This window comes from Amblyraja radiata, chromosome 5 (assembly GCF_010909765.2).
Source record: "Amblyraja radiata isolate CabotCenter1 chromosome 5, sAmbRad1.1.pri, whole genome shotgun sequence".
Taxonomy (NCBI): Eukaryota; Metazoa; Chordata; class Chondrichthyes; order Rajiformes; family Rajidae; genus Amblyraja; species Amblyraja radiata.
Window position 1 is genome coordinate 65909769 of NC_045960.1, and position 21104 is coordinate 65930872.

The following is a 21104-nucleotide window of genomic DNA, read 5'->3' on the forward strand; positions in this document are numbered from 1 at the left end:
ACCACATTTCCAATCTCATTACCGGCACTCATGTAGTAGTGTGGGCTCCTGTACATTGATGAGACCAAACAAAGTCTTGGTGACCGTTTTGCTGAACACATGCTAACCATTTTAACACCTCTTCAGATTTGCATACTGACTTTTCTGGCCTGGGCCTCCTCCATTGCCAGAGTGAAGCCACATGCAAATTGGAGGAACAGCGCCTCATATTTTGCTTGTATCTGGTAACCGGGTGGTATGGACTGGGTTCATACTATGAATTCTCTCATTTTAAGTAACTTCTACAAACACTCACCTCCCTTCCCTCTAACCCTCCCTCCACCCTAGTCGTTTAATCAGTTCCACAGTTCACAACAATGTATCCCTCGAGATCACACCTTCCCTAGCCAACAACTGACCTATCACGGAACTACCCTGCCTGAGCTCATTGTTGCCGACCCTGATTTGTTGTGGGCTTTTCTTGCCTCCAGTTCCCTCCCCTCCCCACCCCCCTCCTCCATACTTTCACTCTGAAGCATCATCTATCCAATTTCTCCAAAGATGCTGCCTTACCCGCTGAGTTACTGCACACACTGGGTCTACCCAGGTTGTTGGATAATGCTTAAAGCCAAATTTTGCACTAATTGTATTTCATAACACAAACATGAGACGGCCCATGGAAATTTGCTTAACCTCTCATATAAATATTTTAAGTTTGGGTTGCTTTATAGTTGGCATCTTGGAACAAACCCATTGAGCAGTATCTGTGGCAAGCTTCTGAAGGGTTGATAGATTTTGTGGGGCTTTGAATCTGATAGAAGTTGGATTGCTTCTGGCCATGCAAAATCCCAATGTTTGGAACATCTCACATGCAAGTTGGAAATACCTTGCACAGACTGAAAGGGGGTATTGTGGGGAGTAAATAACTTGAAATGTATTATTATTATTATTATTGAACAGTTGGACAATATGGATAAATGCCATTCTGGAGTATGTTTTGCATCCTATCTAATTAGCTCTACTGTTAAAAGCGAACCACTGTGAGAACAGAATTGTCCATTCATATTGATATTTTAATGGATAATATTTAATTATAGATTTAATTAAATTAATAGTCAGATTTTTACCTCCCATTTATTAATTTCATATTTGCCCCATATAAATGCAGCAACCATATGAGTAAAGTGTACAATCGACTGCCTTTGCAATGCTTTTCTCCCTAATGTTCTGTTTGAATTACCTTAGATGGGGACGGATGGCTTCATGCGTTTGAGCACCTCAGCACTGAATAATGAATTCTTTACTTCTGCAGCCCAGGGCTGGAAGGAACGGTTATCAGAGGGTGAGTAACCTCCGACATTTACAATAATAAGCAGTGTTACTTAATTGTACAAATTCCATTTATCCGCTTAAGTGATTGCCCAGTAAAAAAATTGAATTTTCACAACAGTTTTATAATAAGAAAACTATTATGACCACCATAATAATGTGATGTTTCTTGCACTTCTCGTAAGTGTATTGCTTTAAATATTTAAAAATAATGTTCTGATACATTATTTTGAAACAATCTTATTGCATAGATTATGGTTCTGTAAATTTATCCCAAATTCACAACAATGCATCTTTGTGAATGAGTTTTTAAAAGAATGAGGTTGTTGAAGTAACATCTTTCTTATGAAACATTAAATGTGTCTACAATGGGACAGAAATTAATATCTAAAGAGATGGTGATTCTTTCTGTGATGTTCACATTGTAATTGAACTAATAGGGTCAGTCACCAAATTCACATTTTCCAATTCGATGCAGTGGTAAACCCGAGTAACTCAGCAACTTCCGCTCTCATTGCTGAAGTACTGTCTGGTCTCTGAGGAAGATCATGCATAGTAGCCTACATACACTAACAGAAGTGACTGTTTCAAAAAAATGATAGAAAAATCAGCATTTTACTTGGCAATGGATGAATCATTTTCCTAATATCTCCATGTGCTGCTCTTGTGACTCTCAAAGGTCATGAACTTCAAGCTGCATATTTTCATTTCTTAAAATCTATTGTTTGTGTTTATACATCAGTGCAATGTCATGCAACGGGTAATCTGATATTCAGTTTTAAAATGTGATCTTAAGATTTAATTCTTTGTCCTCCGAGTGCACGTTACAATTCAGCACTGAAAAGATCATAGACATTTTTATTATCAGTGCCAAAAACACAGGTTCATTCCATTTCACCTCAGTCTGACCCTGAAATCTCTGTTGAATGGATTGCTTATGTGGTTGGACACTCAAAAGAGGGGACAACATATTGAATGAGAGTATTTTCAAGGGAAATTGAGCAGTCTGAGAATTCAGGATTCTGATCTGAATAGTTAACCTGAGGTTTTTTCCCATCAAAATAAGTAAATATTAATGTCTTAGCATGCATAGAGGCTGGAAATATTTGCTGATCGTGAATAAATTAAAGATGTAGATCGTCATTTATAAAATAAGATTATAGTACTGAAGGTTTAAGCTGTTTGTTTAAGTAGCAGTCTAATTTCCCAGGTCATACTTTTAAAGGTTACTAGACCGAATGCTCCTCCAACGCAATATTCCAGCACTCACCCGTTCCCCCAACGCAAGCCTTAATGCGAACTTTAATGATGAATAACCTGGGGGGGCGGGGGGTGTGGCACTCGGCAGCTTGAGAGCCCATTGTGATTGGTGCACTGGAGAGGGGGGCCGAGCCGAGGCCAGCGAGCAGGGCGCAGCCAAGGCCTGCGAGCGAGGCCGAGCCAAGGCCAGCGAGTGGGGCCAAGGCCAGCGAACGGGGCGGAGCCAAGGCCAGCAAGCAGGGCGCAGCCAAGGCCTGCGAGCGAGGCCGAGCCGAGGCCAGCGAGCGGGGATGAGGCCAGCGAACGGGGCGGAGCCAAGGCCAGCGAGCAGGGCGCAGCCAAGGCCTGCGAGCGAGGTCGAGCCAAGGCCAGCGAGTGGGGTCAAGGCCAGGGTGTGTGGCTGAGAAAGTGAATAAAAGCTAGTTTAATCTTTTTTTAAGAACAGCGAGGTGTTTTAAAATAAATGTTATCTTTAAAGTGACGGTTGGGGAGCTGCTGTTTTTGAAATGGAGCTCTCCCCCTGACGTCACTGGAAGGTGGTGGAATATTCTGCTTTACTCTACCATGGGGGGGGAGGGGGAGGGTTGTTACGTCACTGGTAGCTGGTGTTTTAAAAGGTTGTTTTGGCTATCCATTGTGATTGAATGTCTGTGAGTGGCATTGTGACATCATCATTTGAAGCTGCTGGAAATAGGCTCTCTATGAGAAGCGGTTTTTGCCTGTTTAAAACAAAATTTCAACGATTAATAACTTTGGAAATATAGGTGTTAATGCAACGGGAAGATGTTTATCGCCACCACGGGAAAAATGTGAGTAGGATGTGAGAAAATGGGAAGACTGCGGTCTAGCATTTGGAAGAAGATAGGAATTAACCAGATTCTCTCTCTCTCTCTCACACACACACACACACACACACGCACACACACACACGCGCACACACACACGCGCACACACACACACACAAGATAACGACTTTTAGTTATATCGAGATGAAAGGACATTGCATTTGTTCAAATGTTCTAGACACTGAACTAAATGTAAAGTTTTATTAGTTTTCGTAATAAATTTAAAATATCAATTCAAGAAATTAATTCAAATTTAAGCAAGCCTGTCATTTTTTTCCATAGGAGGATTTTCAGGATATAAATTGTGAATAGAAACATTGCTAACGCTAATTATGAATGGCACCCTTTGAAAGTCTTCCATGTTGAAAATTTTAATAGAGCAAAATCAGAAATAAAGTGTGTTGCTGGATAAGATTGCATATGTGGAGACAGATTTTAACATTTTAGATTGATCTTTAATCAAAGTTGAATTTATCCAGCAGTCTATTATTCATAACCTTTCATCCTGCTCGTTATCTCCTGTATTATTCTCTGACAGATATAATTGCTGCTTACCTTTAAGCATCTTATGTGTTGGCACTGAAATACAAGCTTGTAGTCCATGTAAATGAATTTCCAGTGAGAGACCCCAACTTAATTTAACCTTATTTTCTATTTTGCTGCCCATAATCTCTCACACCATAGTTTAATGTGGGAGAAATCACCTCATTCTCCATTCATCTCTTCTCAAACGAGAAGGGCTCTTCAACTCTTCTGAGGCATTTTGGTAGCAAAAACAGTTTGGGTTTATTTCATATCATTGCTTTATATTTATTGTGAGTGTTCATTTATATACCAATTCTTAATTCTGCTTAAGTTAATTCTATTAGTTTCTTTAGTTTAGTTTATTCGGTGATCACTCTTGGCAATTACTTTGTCTGCATATTGGTGTACACAAAGGTTTCCACTAAACTTTCTAATTTCTTTATTTTTAAATTTTTTTTATTTATTTATTTTTTTATTTTATAAAATATTTTTATTAGAAGTAGACATATTATAAAGTATAGTTACATATTATAGTAAAAAAACTTTTCATATACATCAGTCATACATTATTAAAATTTTCAATTGTCGATTACTTCTGCTTCTAATGTTTTTTTTATATAGAAAAAGAGAGAAAGAGAGAAAGAGTTACAAATATAAAAAAAAAACAAAAAAGGTGGAATGGATTACTTATAATACGTCATTGGAGATAGGTTCGTAGATTATAAAGTATGACTTTTCATCTAATCCTGAGTTCAAGTTTCAGTTGGGTTTTCGTGCTGGGCCAATCTATCCCGTCAGATAATTAATGAATGGAGCCCATATTTTATCAAAAAGTTCTTGTTTGTCCATTAAGACAAGTCTAATTCTTTCTAGATATAGGGTCTCCTCCGACATTTCCACAATCCACATTTTAATTGTGGGGGTCGTAGGGCCTTTCCAAAATTTTAATATTAATTTTTTCCCGGTTATTATACTGTAGTCGAGGAAATTTCTTTGGCTTGTTGTGAGTGTTAAACTTTGCTCTGATATTCCAAGTATTATTAATTTTGAGTTTGGATCCAGTTTTGTATTAATAACTTCTGAAATTATTTCAAAAATATCAGTCCAGAAATGTTTAATTTTTATACAATTTGCAAACGTATGTGTTAAATTAGCATCTAGATGTAGACATTTATCACAAATTGGAGAGATTTGTGGGAAGATTCTATTTAGTTTTATTTTAGAGTAGTGTAATCTATGTAAGACGAAATTGTATTAAAGCATGTCTGGCATTTAACGAACATTGATGTATATGTTGTAAACTTTCGTCCCACAAATCTTTCGTTATAGGATGACCTAATTCATTTTCCCATGTGTGTCTATATGGTTCCGTCGGTGGTACCTCGTTGTTTAGGAGGGTGTTATAAATATAAGCTATTAATTTTTCAGTGTTAGGATGCTTGTTCAAACATTCATCAAAGATTTCTGGTTCCCTAGTCCTGTAGACTTGTGTGTTAGATTTAACATAATCTCTAATTTGTAGATATCTGAAGAAATTATTTGAGTGCAGTCCATGATTCTGTTGTAACTCCTGAAATGAAAGAAAAGTGCCTTTCCCATAAAGATGTCCAATCTTTTTAATTCCATAATTTTTCCATTGTGTGAAACCCTTATCCAAAAAGGATGGTTTGAATAAGGGATTATTTACAATGGGAAGGCATAGTGGTATATTATTCAATTTTAAAACTTTTTAAAATTGTTTCCAAATGCGTATTCCACTATGTATTATGGGGTTTTCCTTATAGGTTTTTTTGTGCAGTTTTGTGGTAGCATAAACTTTCTAATTTCAAGGTTTCAAGGTCAGTTTATTGTCACGTGTACCAATTAAGGTACAGTGAAACTCGATTAGCAATTTGCAACCAGACTAAGAAAAAAAAGTTTTTTTAAAGTGTTCATTGTTTCCCATATTTGTTGTTTATCCACATTCAACCATGCAGTTGAACTGTTATGTGCCACCTTATTTTCTTTTCTTTGTTCAAGCTTCTATACTTCAAGGCTCTACTTACATTGCAAATGCATTGATGAATATACATGTAAAATGTTAGTAGTCTTTTATTGTGACAAGAAAGAATCTTGAATGTCAGCCATAGTAGAATTTATCACAGGTAGACAAAAATGCTGGAGGAACAGCGGGTGAAGCAGCATCTATGGAGAATAGGAATAGGCGACGTTTCGGGTTGAGACCCTTCTTTAGACTGATGTCGGGGGGGGGGCAGGAAAAAGAAAGGAAGAGGCAGAGACAGTAGGCTAGTGGGAGAGGGGGGAAGGGGAAAGAGGGAGAAAGCAAGGACAATCTGAAATTAGAGAAGTCAATGTTCATACCGCTGGGGTGTAAACTACCTAAACGAAATATGAGGTGCTGTTCCTCCAATTTGTGGTGGGCCACACTCCGGCAATGGAGGAGGCCCAGGACAGAAACGTCAGATTCGGAATGAGAAGGGGTGTTGAAGTGCACTCAAATTCACCTGGACCATTTCCGACATCTCCCTACCATTTCTATACTTCACTATTTCCATCGCAGGTAACAGACCACTGACCGACATCGACTATAAACCCACTGACTCCCATGGCTATCTGGACTACACTACTTCCCACCCTGCTTCCTATAAGAACTCTATCGCCTACTCCCAATTCCTCCGTCCACGCTGGATCTGCACCCAGGATGAGGTGTTCCAAACCAGGGATCGGAGATGTCCTCATTCTTTAGGGAACAGGGGTTCCCCTCTTCGACTAAGATGAGGCTCTCACCAGGGTCTCTTCTATATCCTGTAGCTCAGCTCTCACTCCCCATCCCCCCACTCGTAACAAGGGCAGAGTCCTCCTTGTCCTCACCTCCCACGCTACCAGCCGCCACATACAACAGATAATCCTCCGACATTTTCGCCACCTCCAACGGGATCGCACCACTGGCCACATCTTCCCATCTCTTCCCCTTTTGGCTTTCCGCAGAGACCGTTCCCTCCGTAACAGCCTGGTCAATTTGTCCCTTTCCACCCAAACCACCCCCTCCCCTGGTACTTTCCCTTGCAACCGCAGGAAATGCTACACTTGTCGCTTTACCTCTCCCCTCGACTCCATCCAAGGACCTAAGCAGTCTTTCCAGGTGCGGCAGAAGTTCACCTGCACCTCCTCCAACCTCATCTATTGCATCTGCTGCTCTAGATATCAACTGCTCTACATCGGTGAGACCAAGTGCAGGCTTGGCAATCGCTTCGCCCAACACTTCTGCTCAGTTCGCAATAACCAACCTGATCTCCCGGTGGCTCAGTACTTCAACTCCCCCTCCCATTCCAAGTCCGACCTTTCTGTCATTGGCCTCCTCCATGGCCAGAGTGAGTCCCACACCCAACATTGACCTCCAATTTCAGGTAGTCCTTGCTTTCTCCCTCCTTCCCCACCCCTTCCCAGCTCTCCTACAGCCTACTGTCTCCGCTTCCTTTCTTCTTCCCGCCCCCCCACCTCACCCATTCCCAATGCCTCACCCACTGAGTTTCTCCATCAATTTTGTCTACCTTCGATTTTTCCAGCATCTGCAGTTCTTTCTTAAACACCGGGAGATCAGGTTGGTTAGTGTGAACTGAGCAGAGGTGTTGGGCGTAGCGATCGCTGAGCCTGCGCTTGGTAATAATATGACGCTATACTTATGGGTTGCTATAATTAATAGATATCAAAAAGATTTTTTGTGGCATATTGATAGATGTTGATGGTGCAGAATCTTATCAAATTGCTGTTTTATATGGGCAAACCACAGAGATGGAACTGCCCAACGATTAGCTTATGCAATGTCCACCTCAAATTGCCACATGATGAGGTACATTTCTTTTGGAAGAGTGCTACTTTATTTTTAGCCATGAAGATTTGTTGAGAATATTCTGCCAGTCTTAATTATTGTATTTCATTGATGGTAAAAATAATGAGATACATTAATTCAAGTATGACAGAAATATAAATGTTGTACAAATCAAAAAATGACGCATTATTTCCTGATTTAATTAAATGAGTAGATTTTGAGTCGGGGCCTATCATTGACTCTAAGGCCTTTGTTTACTTGCCTGCAGTGTCTGCCAGTTGGAGCAAAATAGTGAAAAGACCTGTCATTTCCCCAATGCACGAACAAGAGAATTATTGGTAAAATATTCCAACTCTTGCAAATGTTTAATATTTTACCATTGTTATTTTTTTCATTGTTGCAATAAAGAGAATGAGCTAAGATTACTCTGGTTAGGCAGATCGATATGCAGGGAATGGAGGGATTATGGATTATGTGCAGGTCGATAGATTAGTTTATTTTGGCAACATGTTTGGTTGGTATAGACTTTGTTGGCTGAACGGCCTGTACCTGTGCTATGTTCTATTCTCTAATCCTTTATAGTACCATTGGTTTCCCTTGTTTTTATTTAGTTGACCGAGGACCTGAAACAGTGGCACTGGTGTAAATGACAATTTGTTTACAAATTTGCTTAATGACTCAAAAGATAATGGAGGCACTGCTGAAAAAAGTTAAATATCTGAAAATAATGGGATTTGAGTTCAGTGAAGGTTTGATACTTCACCTGAGTTTAGGAATTTTGGGACGATGTAAGTTGACTCATCCAGCCCTATTTCTAATTCCATGCATAGGGAATAGGGGCATAGGGACAGTGCTGGTATGCTCTGTTACTATAACTGAACACTTAAGCCATTCAGATGTGTTTCCATCTTCTAAATGCAAACAAAGCAAAACCTGGTGAAATTGGACTGGATATAAGCCAATAAATAACTTGAACATTAAAGTAAGGCAAATATATAGAATAGTTTAAATCAAAATCACCTGGTCAACAAGTGGAAGTTAACTGCATGCAGTAGTACACTATAAATAAAACAGCACGTTGTTTATTGGACCACCTATCATGACTAACAAAATACCTGCTGAATATTTTCCCCTGCAGTCCAACCTTCTCACAACTGTTGCTGCCTGCTGGCCTCACTGCATTCGGGTTCAAAACCTTACTGCCTGTGCCTGTGTCTGTGTCTTTTAACTCCAGCTGTTCACAGCCAGAAAGGATAAGGATTACCAGACCTCATGCCAAGCATCAGGGACCAGTGACCCTTCCAGCAGAATGCTTGTGAGTCGTTTATCATTTTGCTGAGAGAGAATAATGGATTGCCCATTATCCACTGCCCATGGAGAAACAAACGAAAGTGAGCTCATTATCATCTTAACTACCTATCATCTCAGGCATTTTATTTTCACTTGCATGCATACATTGGGGTAGAAGATCATCCTCGGTCTGCACTAAATGCACACGTTAGGAGAGTGTCCATATTGCATTTACAGAAGAAATCAGGTTCCATTAAATTGAGCATGATCCATTAGGTTGTGCGTTTGGTGTATGATTCTGGGGATAACTTGCCACCGCACAATATGTAAATATATAGTTTTATTCAAGAGCTTGATGGAGACAACTCAATAGTTATAGAAATGTGACATTAAACAACTGATCAAAACATTTCCAAGCTATTCACTCGTCTCATCTTGAAAATATTTAGATTGATTTCAATATCAACATAATTTTCCTCCATTTTCAAAAGTTGCTTTTGTAAGCAGCATTTTCCTTTGGAAAAAGCAAACATAAAACTTATGGTGCTGGCAATTTAAAATATGAACAGAAAATTGTAAAAATGCTTAGCAAGTTTGGGCAGCACCTGTGAAAAGAGAAAGAATAAATGTTTAAAGTCAATCTTTAAACATAATTGGGAGGATATGTTAAATATGAAGCAAGTTTAAGTTGCAGAGAAGTTGTGGGGGACAGGTAGATAGATATGTGTCAGAGAGGATAAATGGTCAAAACCAAACAAGAGTGGTGGTGGTGGTGGGAAAAAGATGGTTGCAAAGGCAAGAGAAGTTTTGTCCAGTGAATAAGTAAATGGAAAGTTCACAAAATCTGAAATTACCAGTAAAGAGGAAAAAAATACCAAAGACTGGATTGGTTAATTAACGACAGTTGAGTGATTCTTGAGTCGAGTCGATTTTAAGCGTCCAGTCAAATCATGAAGTACTGTTCATTGACCTTGAGATGAGCAGTGTTGGAACAATATCAGAGAGCAAAGAGAGATAGAGGGTGACAAAAATAGTTGAGATAGGAGAATCGAAGTGACAGAGAACTGGAAGCGCAGGGTCACGCTTGCAGATTCCATTCTGTGCAGTCTCATGAAGCTCCATTAAGTTCTCCATCATTCATTTCAGAGGCAAGTGAGCTCTTTAGCATTTGCTTGTGTAAGAACTGTAGTTTAGAGTGGAGTCATAGGAGTCTACCTCGTCAAAAGTGGGAAATAAGAGAAAAATGTAACGGGCAAGGTGGCATTTAATAAATATGGGTTGATTTATTTGATTAACAATAATTACCTCAACTGGATTCCACCTATTTTTGATATGCTAAAATATGGGCTGTATTATCATCCTTATGAGCCCCATCAGAAATCACAAAATTTGCTAAAAGTCTGGTTTAAAGTGGCATTTCAAACTGTTTACAGCCAAAAAATGAACTATAATATGGCCTTTGTGGCTCCCAACAAGCTAGATTCAGATAAATGCAGCTGCCAACACTTTGCTGCAATCATAAAAGGGCAATTGCCCTTAAATGTGCCCTGTGTTCCCCTTGCTTCATCTCCAAATCCATTATGTATGCTGCTGCTGCTGTCTCGTTGCCATGGTGAAGGAAAGGTTGCAGGAAGAGGGGGAAATTCTCATTGAATTTTAACTCTGATACATAGCCAGATATATGTTTTGTGCAGGTGTGTGCATGTACGGAGAAAGAAGACTCGCCAGGACCATAGTAAGAAGAGCTTGGCAGGGATTGCTCGAGGTTCCTCCTGTAGGGAGGACCATTACTGCAACAAGATTTATGATGACTATGATTCTATTGGCCCAAATGCGGGCAGGTGGGACTAGCGTAGGTGGGACATCCTCGTTGGCATGGGTAAGTTGTGCTGAAAATCCTGCGTCTGTGCTGAATGACCCAATGATTATGACTTTAAGATACATCAAAGTCATATGCTCATCGCAACAAATAGAATGGCATTAGACAGACTAACCTCTCCTGTCCTACACAAAGTGCATATTTCAATACGTCAGGGATCTCAACATCAGACATAGAGCCATGTGCATCTACTCCTATTCCCTGCTGCCTTAGCCTGAATAGAAGAGAAGAACAACATCTGGTGGCCTTTTTATTCCTGACCCTTTGAAGTCTTGGTCTCTGTGTGAGGTTGGAGGGGGTTGAATGTCAATGATGCAGTGTACTTACTCTAAGACAGGGAGGAGATTGGCAGGTGTGGATCAATTACTGTATTGAGTGAATAAGATACTCAACACTACTGGAAAAGTGACCCTTGCATGACGGTGGGGTTGCGCTCCTAGAAGACCATAGTTATCGTGATGTTCTGTAATGTGAACTCCCTTTTTCCCATCGAATTCCGTGTTATAGGTGGAGATGTGTTCTTATTGGAGTTTTTTCTCTCAAATTAATATATTTTATTGGCTGTGACAAAAAGACCCACTGCCGTATTTTGACAGCTGAGGCCAACGTTAGATTAAAGGGATGACCAAGCTCATGACGGAAACAACAAATGTTGTTATTTTTTTATGGTTTAACCTGTGATAGTTAAAGGAGGCTCATTGAAATTGTTGGTGAAATCAGATGCATGAGAAGTGTATGTGATCTGAACTGAAATAGTTTAATCGATTTCAATTGCGTTTGGTTTAGTGTGGTAATTAGATTTTTTTTTTGTAAATGTCAATCGACACATTTTTACCAAGTCCTCAGTGCTTTTAAATTTTTGTACATTACTAAGACATTTTACAAACAATCAGGCCTCAGATTGTCATTGAGTCTCACCAGCTGTCAACGGCATTCTCTTAGCACTACTAGCCCCTTACATTGGGAGAAGCTCTGCTCGGCGTTCGCCATTAATTATATGCTGGAAGACATGCTGGAAAGAACAGCGAGGTTCAGGACACAGGTTATTGGCGATCTCGGGGAAACATTACATCCACCAAGTTATTGTTCTCCATTTTGTGCCTAGGACATACTCTGCATTTTCCTCACTGTCAAACAAAGGCCTCTACTGTCGCTGTACTGGAACTGCTTGGCTCAAGACACAATTAGTTCTTGAGCACAAATCTTCATCACTATAGCTAGATACTGTCTAGTCCCACTCCCTTATCCAGTACTCTGCTATTTTTGTAACATGTTTTTTGATTCTTTACTTTAAAAAATAATCTGTTCACATCCTTTAATTCATTTTAGTAAAACAGTAGTTACTGCTTGACACAAACTGCTGGAGTGACTCAGCAGATCAGGCAGCATCTTTAGAGAACATGGATAAGTGATGTTTCGGGTCGGGACCCTTCTTCCAACCTGAAAGGTCACCTAACCATGTTCTCCAGAGATGCTGCCTGACCCAATGAGTTACTGCAGTACTTTGTGTCTTTTATTAGTAAACCAGTATCGGCAGTTTCTTGTATAGGAAGAAACTGCAGATGCTGGCTTACACCGAAGATAGACACAAAATGCTAGAATAACTCAGTGGGTCAGGCAGCATCTCTGGAGAAATGGGAAATGGGAATAGGTGAACCTTCTTCAGGGGAGAGGGAAACTAGAGGTATGAAAAGGTACAAAGAACAAATGAATGAAAGGTATGAAGAGAACACCTTGTTCCTTTGCTGTACTCTTCTATGTTCTATGGGTTTAAACTATGGTTGTCCCTGTAGTGTTGATGAAGGAGTGATGAGGCCACAAGGGAATTTCAATGTAATTGTAGGAATATTGGTAATAATGCTGGAAAAAGAGGAGCCAAATATTTTTTACGATGTATAGAAAATGTGTTAATAACAGGAACCACGCAGATTAAATGTGCTGTGAATGGTATTGTCTATTCGACCATTGAAAGAAAGAAAATCCGATAAAAATAGTTCTCTAAATCAGATTAATTGGATAAATCTGTTAATACTATTTACTTTTTTTTAAAATAATATTTTTATTAGAAGCAATGTACAGTAGTATAAACCGTGGGATATGACAAAATACATTTATTGTACATATTCCATTTTAATTTTGACAAAAATGAAATAGAAAGAGAGAAAAAGAGCAAGAAAGAGAGTGAAAGAGCTAGTGAATGTGTAAACCCCTAAACTACTAAAGAGTGTAGTCACAGAGTGAATAAGTAAAAACTTGGGAAAAAAGAAAGAAAAAAGTAAAAAGACAAAAACGAAAAATAATAAAAAGAAAAGAGAAAAAAAAAGACCAAACGTGTTGATATACCTACTTCGTTTCTCACCACACCCATCACCCTGTCCGTAAATCAGTTTAATTACGAAGTTGTGTTGCACCATATTATGCTTTTAATAAGCCAAATAATTTTAACGATGTATAGAAAATGTGTTAATAACAGGAACCACGCAGATTGAATGTGCTGTGAATGGTATTGTCTATTCGACCATTGAAAGAAGGAAAATCCGATAAAAATTGTTCTCTCGATCAGATCTGTTAATACTATTTACTATGGTAAATAAACTGAACTATGATACTAAGATACTACGATATTGGATAAATCCTGGAAAATGCTTAATAATAAATAGAAAGGTATTGGCAAAACCACAAAAATGTTGCAAGTAATAAATTTCAGTCGGCTGTATTCCTCTTGTTTTATACTTCAATTCAACTTTCAGGCCAAGAACAGATTGGAGCCTTTCATACTTGCTGAAATGGCTGGGGGAGGGCTATTCTATTCTTTCTTATTTTAACCCCTTGGGTTTAAAACCAGCAGCCACACAAATTTTTAAAAACACTCTTTCTCAACCTTAGCAGTGCTGAATGCACTACAAGGCTGCAGTTCCCTAGAGAAAAATAACAATCCCCAAATGCATTGGTGCATTGCTATGTGCCAAGACTATGCAAGTTACTTGTTGTTTCACAAATAAGAACAATGCTGACTATTAAATTAGAACTATTAAATTATAACGATGTACTGGAAATAAAACAAGATATTTAAGAGTTGATTTGATATCGGTGCCAGAGCATTTCTCGATATAATGAGCGTTCAGCCATGGCATTGACATGTTTACCTTTCTTTTTTTAGGCTAAATCAATTGTCTCCATCGCTCATAGAGTGTATTGAAATATTATGTCGTTAAGATTGAAGTACCTGGTATTTTGTTCAAGTGGTGTTATGGAATTTTGTTTTCTTTGAAAATCACTATTCCCTGGGTTCAGATCATTCATAAGAGTCTGTCTGTGAGATCAAAGAAAATGTTGGTGAGGATCCAATTTACCGCGAGGAAGGCGCCTTGGCTCCTTCAGCAGAATTTACAGCACAGCACAGGAACAGGCCCTTAGGCCCATGATGTATGTGCTAAAAATGACACTGGGATTAACTAATTTCCTCTGCCTGCATGTAATCCATTTCCCTCCATTCCCTGCATATCCATGTACCTATCAAAAAACCTTTTAAATGCCACTATTGTATCTACCTCTACTACCACCCCCTCCAGTGACAACATGTATTTGTTACAAGAAAATAATTAGGACCACCATTCTTTTGGCTGATCTATTCATTCCACTGTGGCAGTCCCGGGGGGGCTAGGCCACTCCTTGGGTCATCCTCCTCGGCTATTGAGCGAGAGGGACGTTGGTCTGCCACGGGGTTTCCCAAGATCCCTCTCGGGGGTGTGTGTGTTCTCATTGTGTGATATATTAAACTACTGTTGAACCTGCCTGACGTCTGGCCTTTTTCTGACCTCGTCCAGGCCGCTACAACTGGCGACGCCGTCGTTCATCACACGTCGTGATGGATAACAATGCCGTTGCAGTTAAACTCCCTACTCTGTGGACCGAAGAGCCTGATATCTGGTTCCAGCAGGCAGAGGCACAGTTTGCTCTGCGAGGGGTAACTGTTGACAAAACAAAACACTTTTACGTGGTCAGCGCGCTTGTCCAAGCGACTGCGAGGCGGGTTAAGCCTTACCTCAGCATTCAGCTTACAGCGGAATTCGAGAGTGCAAAGGAGGCACTGGCTGTGGCCACGACACCCACGAGAGGATGCCCCGACCGCCTTGACGGTGGACGCTTCTGAGGTTGCGGTTGGGGCAGTGTTGGAGCAGCTCGTTGACGGATGCTGGCGGCCACTCACCTTCTTCAGCAGGCATCTCAGTGGTGCTCAGCGCCGTTACAGCGCTTTCGACCGCGAGCCCCTTGCTCTGTATCTCGCTGTACGCCACTTTCGCTACTTCCTGGAGGGGAGGCCTTTTACTGCATTTACGGATCACAAGCCGCTAACTTTCATAGAAACATAGAAATTAGGTGCAGGAGTAGGCCATTCGGCCCTTCGAGCCTGCACCGCCATTCAAAATGATCATGGCTGATCATCCAACTCAGTATCCTGTACCTGCCTTCTCTCCATACCCCCTGATCCCTTTAGCCACAAGGGCCACATCTAACTCCCTCTTAAATATAGCCAATGAACTGGCCTCAACTACCTTCTGTGGCAGAGAATTCCAGAGATTCACCACTCTCTGTGTGAAAAATGTTTTTCTCATCTCGGTCCTAAAAGATTTACCCCTTATCCTTAAACTGTGACCCCTTGTTCTGGACTTCCCCAACATCGGGAACAATCTTCCTGCATCTAGCCTGTCCAACTCCTTAAGAATTTTGTAAGTTTCTATAAGATCCCCCGTCAATCTTCTAAATTCTAGCGAGTACAAGCCGAGTCTATCCAGTCTTTCTTCATATGAAAGTCCTGACATCCCAGGAATCAGTCTGGTGAACCTTCTCTGTACTTCCTCTATGGCAAGAATGTCTTTTCTCAGATTAGGAGACCAAAACTGTACGCAATACTCCAGGTGTGGTCTCACCAAGACCCTGTACAACTGCAGTAGAACTTCCCTGCTCCTATACTCAAATCCTTTTGCTATGAAAAGGTTTCGCCAAGGTTTCAGACCCGTGCTCTGCCCGGCAGCAGAGACAGTTGGCGTATGTGTCGAGTACACCACCTCCATCCGCTTCGTCGAGGGCATACACAACAGGGTGGCCGACCTGCGGTTCACGCGGTTCTCCAAGTCGCTGAGGGTATTAATTATTCCGCCCTGGCAGCCGCACAGCTGGTCGACGAGGAGATGGCTGCCTATTGCACGGCGGTATCGGGTTTGCAGTTGGAAGACGTTGTCTGTGGTCCTGGAGGCGCAACGCTGCTGTGCGATGTCTCCACTGGAGTTCTGCGACCCATCGCCTGGCGGCGCAGAGTGTTTGAGGTGCTCTAAGGACTCGCTCATCCATCCATCTGGGCGACAACGTCCCTTGTAACCTCCCGCTTCATGTGGCACGGGCTGCGGAAGGAGATTGGACATTGGGCGCGCACCTGCATCCCGTGCCAGACCGCCAAGGTGCAGCGACACGTGCGTGCGCCGTTGCTGGAGTTCGCCATTCCTCGGCAATGGTTTGACCACATTCACGTGGACATCGTGAGGCCGCTGCCGCCGTCCCGGGGCATGACCTATCTCTCCACCGTGGTGGACCGCTTCACGCGGTGGCCTGAAGCCATTCCGGTACCTGATTCCTCAACGGCCACTGGATCACCCGGTTTGGTGTGCCACTAAACGTAACATCCGACCGGGAGCCTCAGTTCACGTCGGAACAGTGGTCGGCCATGGCATGCCTCCTGCGGGTTCGCCTACACCACACGACGGCGTATCATCCACAGGCGAACGGACTAGTGGAGCGGTTTCACCGTCAACTCAAGGATGCCCTGAATGATCCGGAGTGGGTGGACGCTCTGCCGTGGGTTTTGCACCCAAGGAGGACTTGGCCTCCTCCTCCGCCGAGTTGGTGTATGGGTTTCCATTGACGGTGCCTGGGGAGTTCATCCCGCCGGCACAGGGCCAGGTGGAGCAGCTGTTGGACGCTCTGCAACGTCTTCAGCAGATGGTGGGCGAGCTGGCGCCGGTGCCCACGTCTCATCTGGGTCCTTCCATCCGCATGTTCCCTCTGCTTTGGAGGACTGCCAGTCCGTCTTCCTGCGCAGGGATGCTCATCGGACACCCCTCCAGCGGCTGTACGAGGGTCCCTTCCGAGTCCTAGAGCATGGCTCATCTACATTTGTCCTGGACATGGGGGGTCGGCATGAGACTGTTTCGGTTGCGCGGCTGAAGCCGGCGCATATTGACATTGATCGGCCGGTGCAGGTAGTGCGGCCCCATAAGCGAGGGCGCCCTTCTCCAGTGGCTACTCCGTCCTCTGCACCTGTTGGTCAGTTGCCTGTTCCTGTGTGGGCATGGTGTGTACCCGGGCTGGCCGCTGTGTGCGCCCTCCTGTCCGTTTTGTGCCTTGGGTTCTTAGGGGGGGGGGGTCCTGTGGCGGTCCCAGGGAGTTAGGCCACTCCTTGGATCATCCCCCTCAGCTATTGAGCGACAGGGACATTGGTTTGCCACGGGTTTCCCGAGGTCCCTCTCGGGGGTGTGTGTGTTCTCGCTGTGATGTATTAAACTACTGTTGAACCTGCCTGACGTCTGGCCTTTTCCTGACCTAGTCCGGGCTGCTACACCACAAGCATTAATTAATTCACTCCTTAATAACCAAGATCTAATTTGAAATTGGAGTTTTCCTCTTTTTGGCTGACTCTATTTATACAAATAGTTTTTCTGTGTTTATCCCATCAAATACCCAAACAATTTTGACTATTCCTTTAAGATCAGTCTTCTGAGTTTAAAGCAATAAAACAGAGTTTCTGCACCTGTTTTTCCTAATTACTACGACGGATTTCAATAGTTCAGAATTGGAATGTGTTATTTGTGCTTTGTGAAAACAGTAAATAGAATACTCCTGAATATACGCCTCTTGCTGAGTTGCCCTTTGTTAGTTCAGTGATACACTCCAGCTCAAGTCCTAGAAGAATCCCTTGTGAAATTATGATGTGTAGCATTAATATTCTAACAGTAGGCATGCTCTTGAAATTCCTCTCTCAGTTAATTTGGGAGCACCATTAACCTGTCTAAAATAAATGTTGTTAACACCATTAGATCAAATAGTGGAGATACATTTCAGTTGATTTTGTTGACTCTTTCTCTGCCAAATCATTCACGGTAGACTTTGGGTTGATATGGATTAGTGACTGCTTTAAAATTTTAAGCATGGATTTTGCAGAAAGGAAGTCCTTGTAAGATTATGTTTGCCATTTAAGCAAAACAATCTTGCAAAGCCATTGAGATGGCAAATTACCCTTCTCCATGCTTAATAAGTCATGGTGCTTAAACTGGTTATTTGATAAGAATTTTTGGGAGTGATTTCAATTTTGTTGTGTTTTTTGTTACTGAAGGTCAAATACAAATTGTGGCCATGGAAACAGTGTTCTGACGCTGAAGCCATTTTTTAATTGCAGATAGACAGACAGAATATTTAGCTCCATTCTATCATGTCTTTATACAAGGACTATAATAATTCCTGTAATATATTTACATAATTTACAAACTTTTAAATATTTTCATCACTAATTTTAATTTTTGTTATCAAATGACTATAAAACTTGCATTTGTTGCAAATACAATAAAATTCTTGCCAACTGGGTTCATAAAATATCTGGGTCTGTCATTCAAATGAAAGTTTAAAACATCTGTTCAATAAAATGGCACAGAATATTGATTTCCGTGTGCACAGGCAAATCAGAACATTTTATGCTCCATTTTCTAATTATCCTTCTATGAAGCTGGCTGGAGATGAGAGCACTTTTACCATATTAGTGTGTACCATGCAGCATATTAATCAGCTGTTCTTTTATTTACCTTCAGGAGAGTTCACTCCAGAGATGCAGCTGAGAATACGACAAGAGATAGAAAAGGAAAAGAAGGTGGAACAGTGGAAAGAAAGCTTTTTTGAAAATTACTATGGTCAAAAGTAAGAAACGTGATCAAATTTTAATCCATACTCTGCCTTGGATTGAAGTCTAAAGGGAATGGTTCATTTATGTTCTAACAAAGAGTTTCCTTTCACATGGTGTTATGATCCAGTTACTGTCTTGAAACTAACGGTAGGAACCAGCAATATTAAATAAAGAGTAAGGTACACAAAAGTGCTGGAGAAACTCAGCGGGTGCAGCAGCATCTATGGAGCAAAGGAAATAGGCGACGTTTCGGGCCGAAACCCTTCTTCAGACTGATGGGGGGTGGGGGGGAGAAGGAAGGAAAAAGGGAGGAGGAGGAGCCCGAGGGCGGGGGGATGGGAGGAGACAGCTCGAGGGTTAAGGAAGGGGAGGAGACAGCAAGGGCTAGCAAAACTGGGAGAATTCAACGTTCATGCCATCCGGACGCAAGCAACCCAGGCGGAATATGAGGTGCTGTTCCTCCAATTTCCGGTGTTGCTCACTCTGGCAATGGAGGAGACCCAGGACAGATAGGTCGGATTGGGAATGGGAGGGGGAGTTGAAGTGCTGAGCCACCGGGAGTTCAGGTAGGTTATTGCGGACTGAGCGGAGGTGTTCGGCGAAACGATCGCCCAACCTCCGCTAAATAAAGAGTAGCCCTTCTCTTTGCGTTAGAAATGTTTCACTTGTCCTGCAAAAAGAAAAACTAATCATTATTTAAAATTACTGGCTCACATCATTAGTTTCAGGACAGTAAATACATCATAACATCACCAGAGAAAAATACTGTATTTAATCTAGTCATTGCTAATTAATTATGGCACTGTTTTTGGATAGTTGCAAATGCTAGCTTCTCACCTGCAGAAAAAGAATAGATCATCCAGAGCATAGAATCCAGTGGTCTATTCTATATTGCAAATGTAAATCAGAAATGGATCGTCCAAATTAGTGTAGGAAAATAATTCAACATTTTCCTAATACTCCACAAAGAGTGAACTTGTAATGGGTGGTTTTCTCAAAAAATACATTCTTGCATGCTTAATTCTTGCCCACTTCATCAGAATATCAAATTGCGGTCCTTTGCACCAGAAAGTAGCCCCACCTATTTCTTATTTCAATAGACACTAAAGAATATCAGTGTATTCCTATACCTTTGAACAGTCATGGTTGTTATTTAAATCACTAGCACAGGCTGAAAGCTACTTATTTGTAAATATGCTTTTAAAAAGTATTTTAGATTTTGAATCACTTTAATAAATAATTTCAATTTTGCAGCTCTGGTATAAGTCTGGAAGACTCGGAAAAGCTGACTGCATCAACAAATAACATAGAGGATTGTCAGTATCCTGCATCCAAACAAGCCCCCGTCCAGTTGGCCACACTTGATACCTCCAGCAAGGCAAGAACACAGATTGAGGCTAAAGGAGTAAAGGACAACAAAACAGGAACCAAAGAAGTAAGAACACTAAAAGGCGAAGAAAAGGCTGTGAAAACTGAGAAATCAACTGCATCTTCAGAAGAGTGCAAGAACAACGCACCAATTATTAAAAATCTTGAAGAGAAATCCTCTGGAATCAGTACTCTGCCTGAGAAAAATGTGGATCATGTCCAGAGTCCATCATTGCTGAAGCAAGATAACCAGGCAACTGGGCCCAGACCTGTTACCTCCCCAAAACCTAAAGTTGTGGTGGTGAAACCAGAACCTAACCAAACTGAGTCCAAACGGCAACTGAGGTCAGAAAGATCAGACGTATCTGACAGTAAAAAGCCTGAGACTATTGAATCTGTGGAGAACAAGCCCCGTGAGCTTTCTAAACAAGACCAGCTTGTAAAAGTGGCTTCTGCAGAGGAAATGGAAGTTACTGCAGAGGGTCTGAAAAGGAAGTCGAATGACGACAGAGAATCTGTGCTCAGCCCCGAGAAAAGACCCCGTGTTGTGGACCATCCGTTATTTCGGAACCCACCTGAGGACTTTCCCAGGAACAAAATTGAGCCACAAGAACCCAACGTCTCACCTCTTAAGGTATTAACAATCTTTCTCCAGAACGGTGTCGTACCTTTCAGATATAGAAATCTTTGGCCTACGTAATAGAAATTAAGCTGTAGATTCCATTTGTAGAGATCTTTCTTCAATTTCTCCCTGAGTGTGCCATCAATCAGGCATATTAGTTAAAATAAGTCTGATAACAACAAAGTTACGTTTTATAGCTGAAAATGTCACATGCAATCAAAGAATGACAC

General features: G+C 41.5%; 1 protein-coding gene across 9 annotated transcripts in view; it reads left to right on the forward strand.

The window, feature by feature from the left end:
• The window catches only part of asxl2 (ASXL transcriptional regulator 2), a 174130-nt gene that overhangs the window by 143827 nt on the left and 9199 nt on the right, over window positions 1-21104 (forward strand). For all 9 annotated transcript variants that reach the window (XM_033021422.1, XM_033021421.1, XM_033021423.1 and 6 more), the window contains 3 exons: window positions 1225-1321; window positions 18793-18898; window positions 20139-20886. In XM_033021422.1, coding sequence (XP_032877313.1) covers window positions 1225-1321; window positions 18793-18898; window positions 20139-20886 — 951 coding nt within the window. The remainder of the gene's footprint in view (window positions 1-1224; window positions 1322-18792; window positions 18899-20138; window positions 20887-21104) is intronic.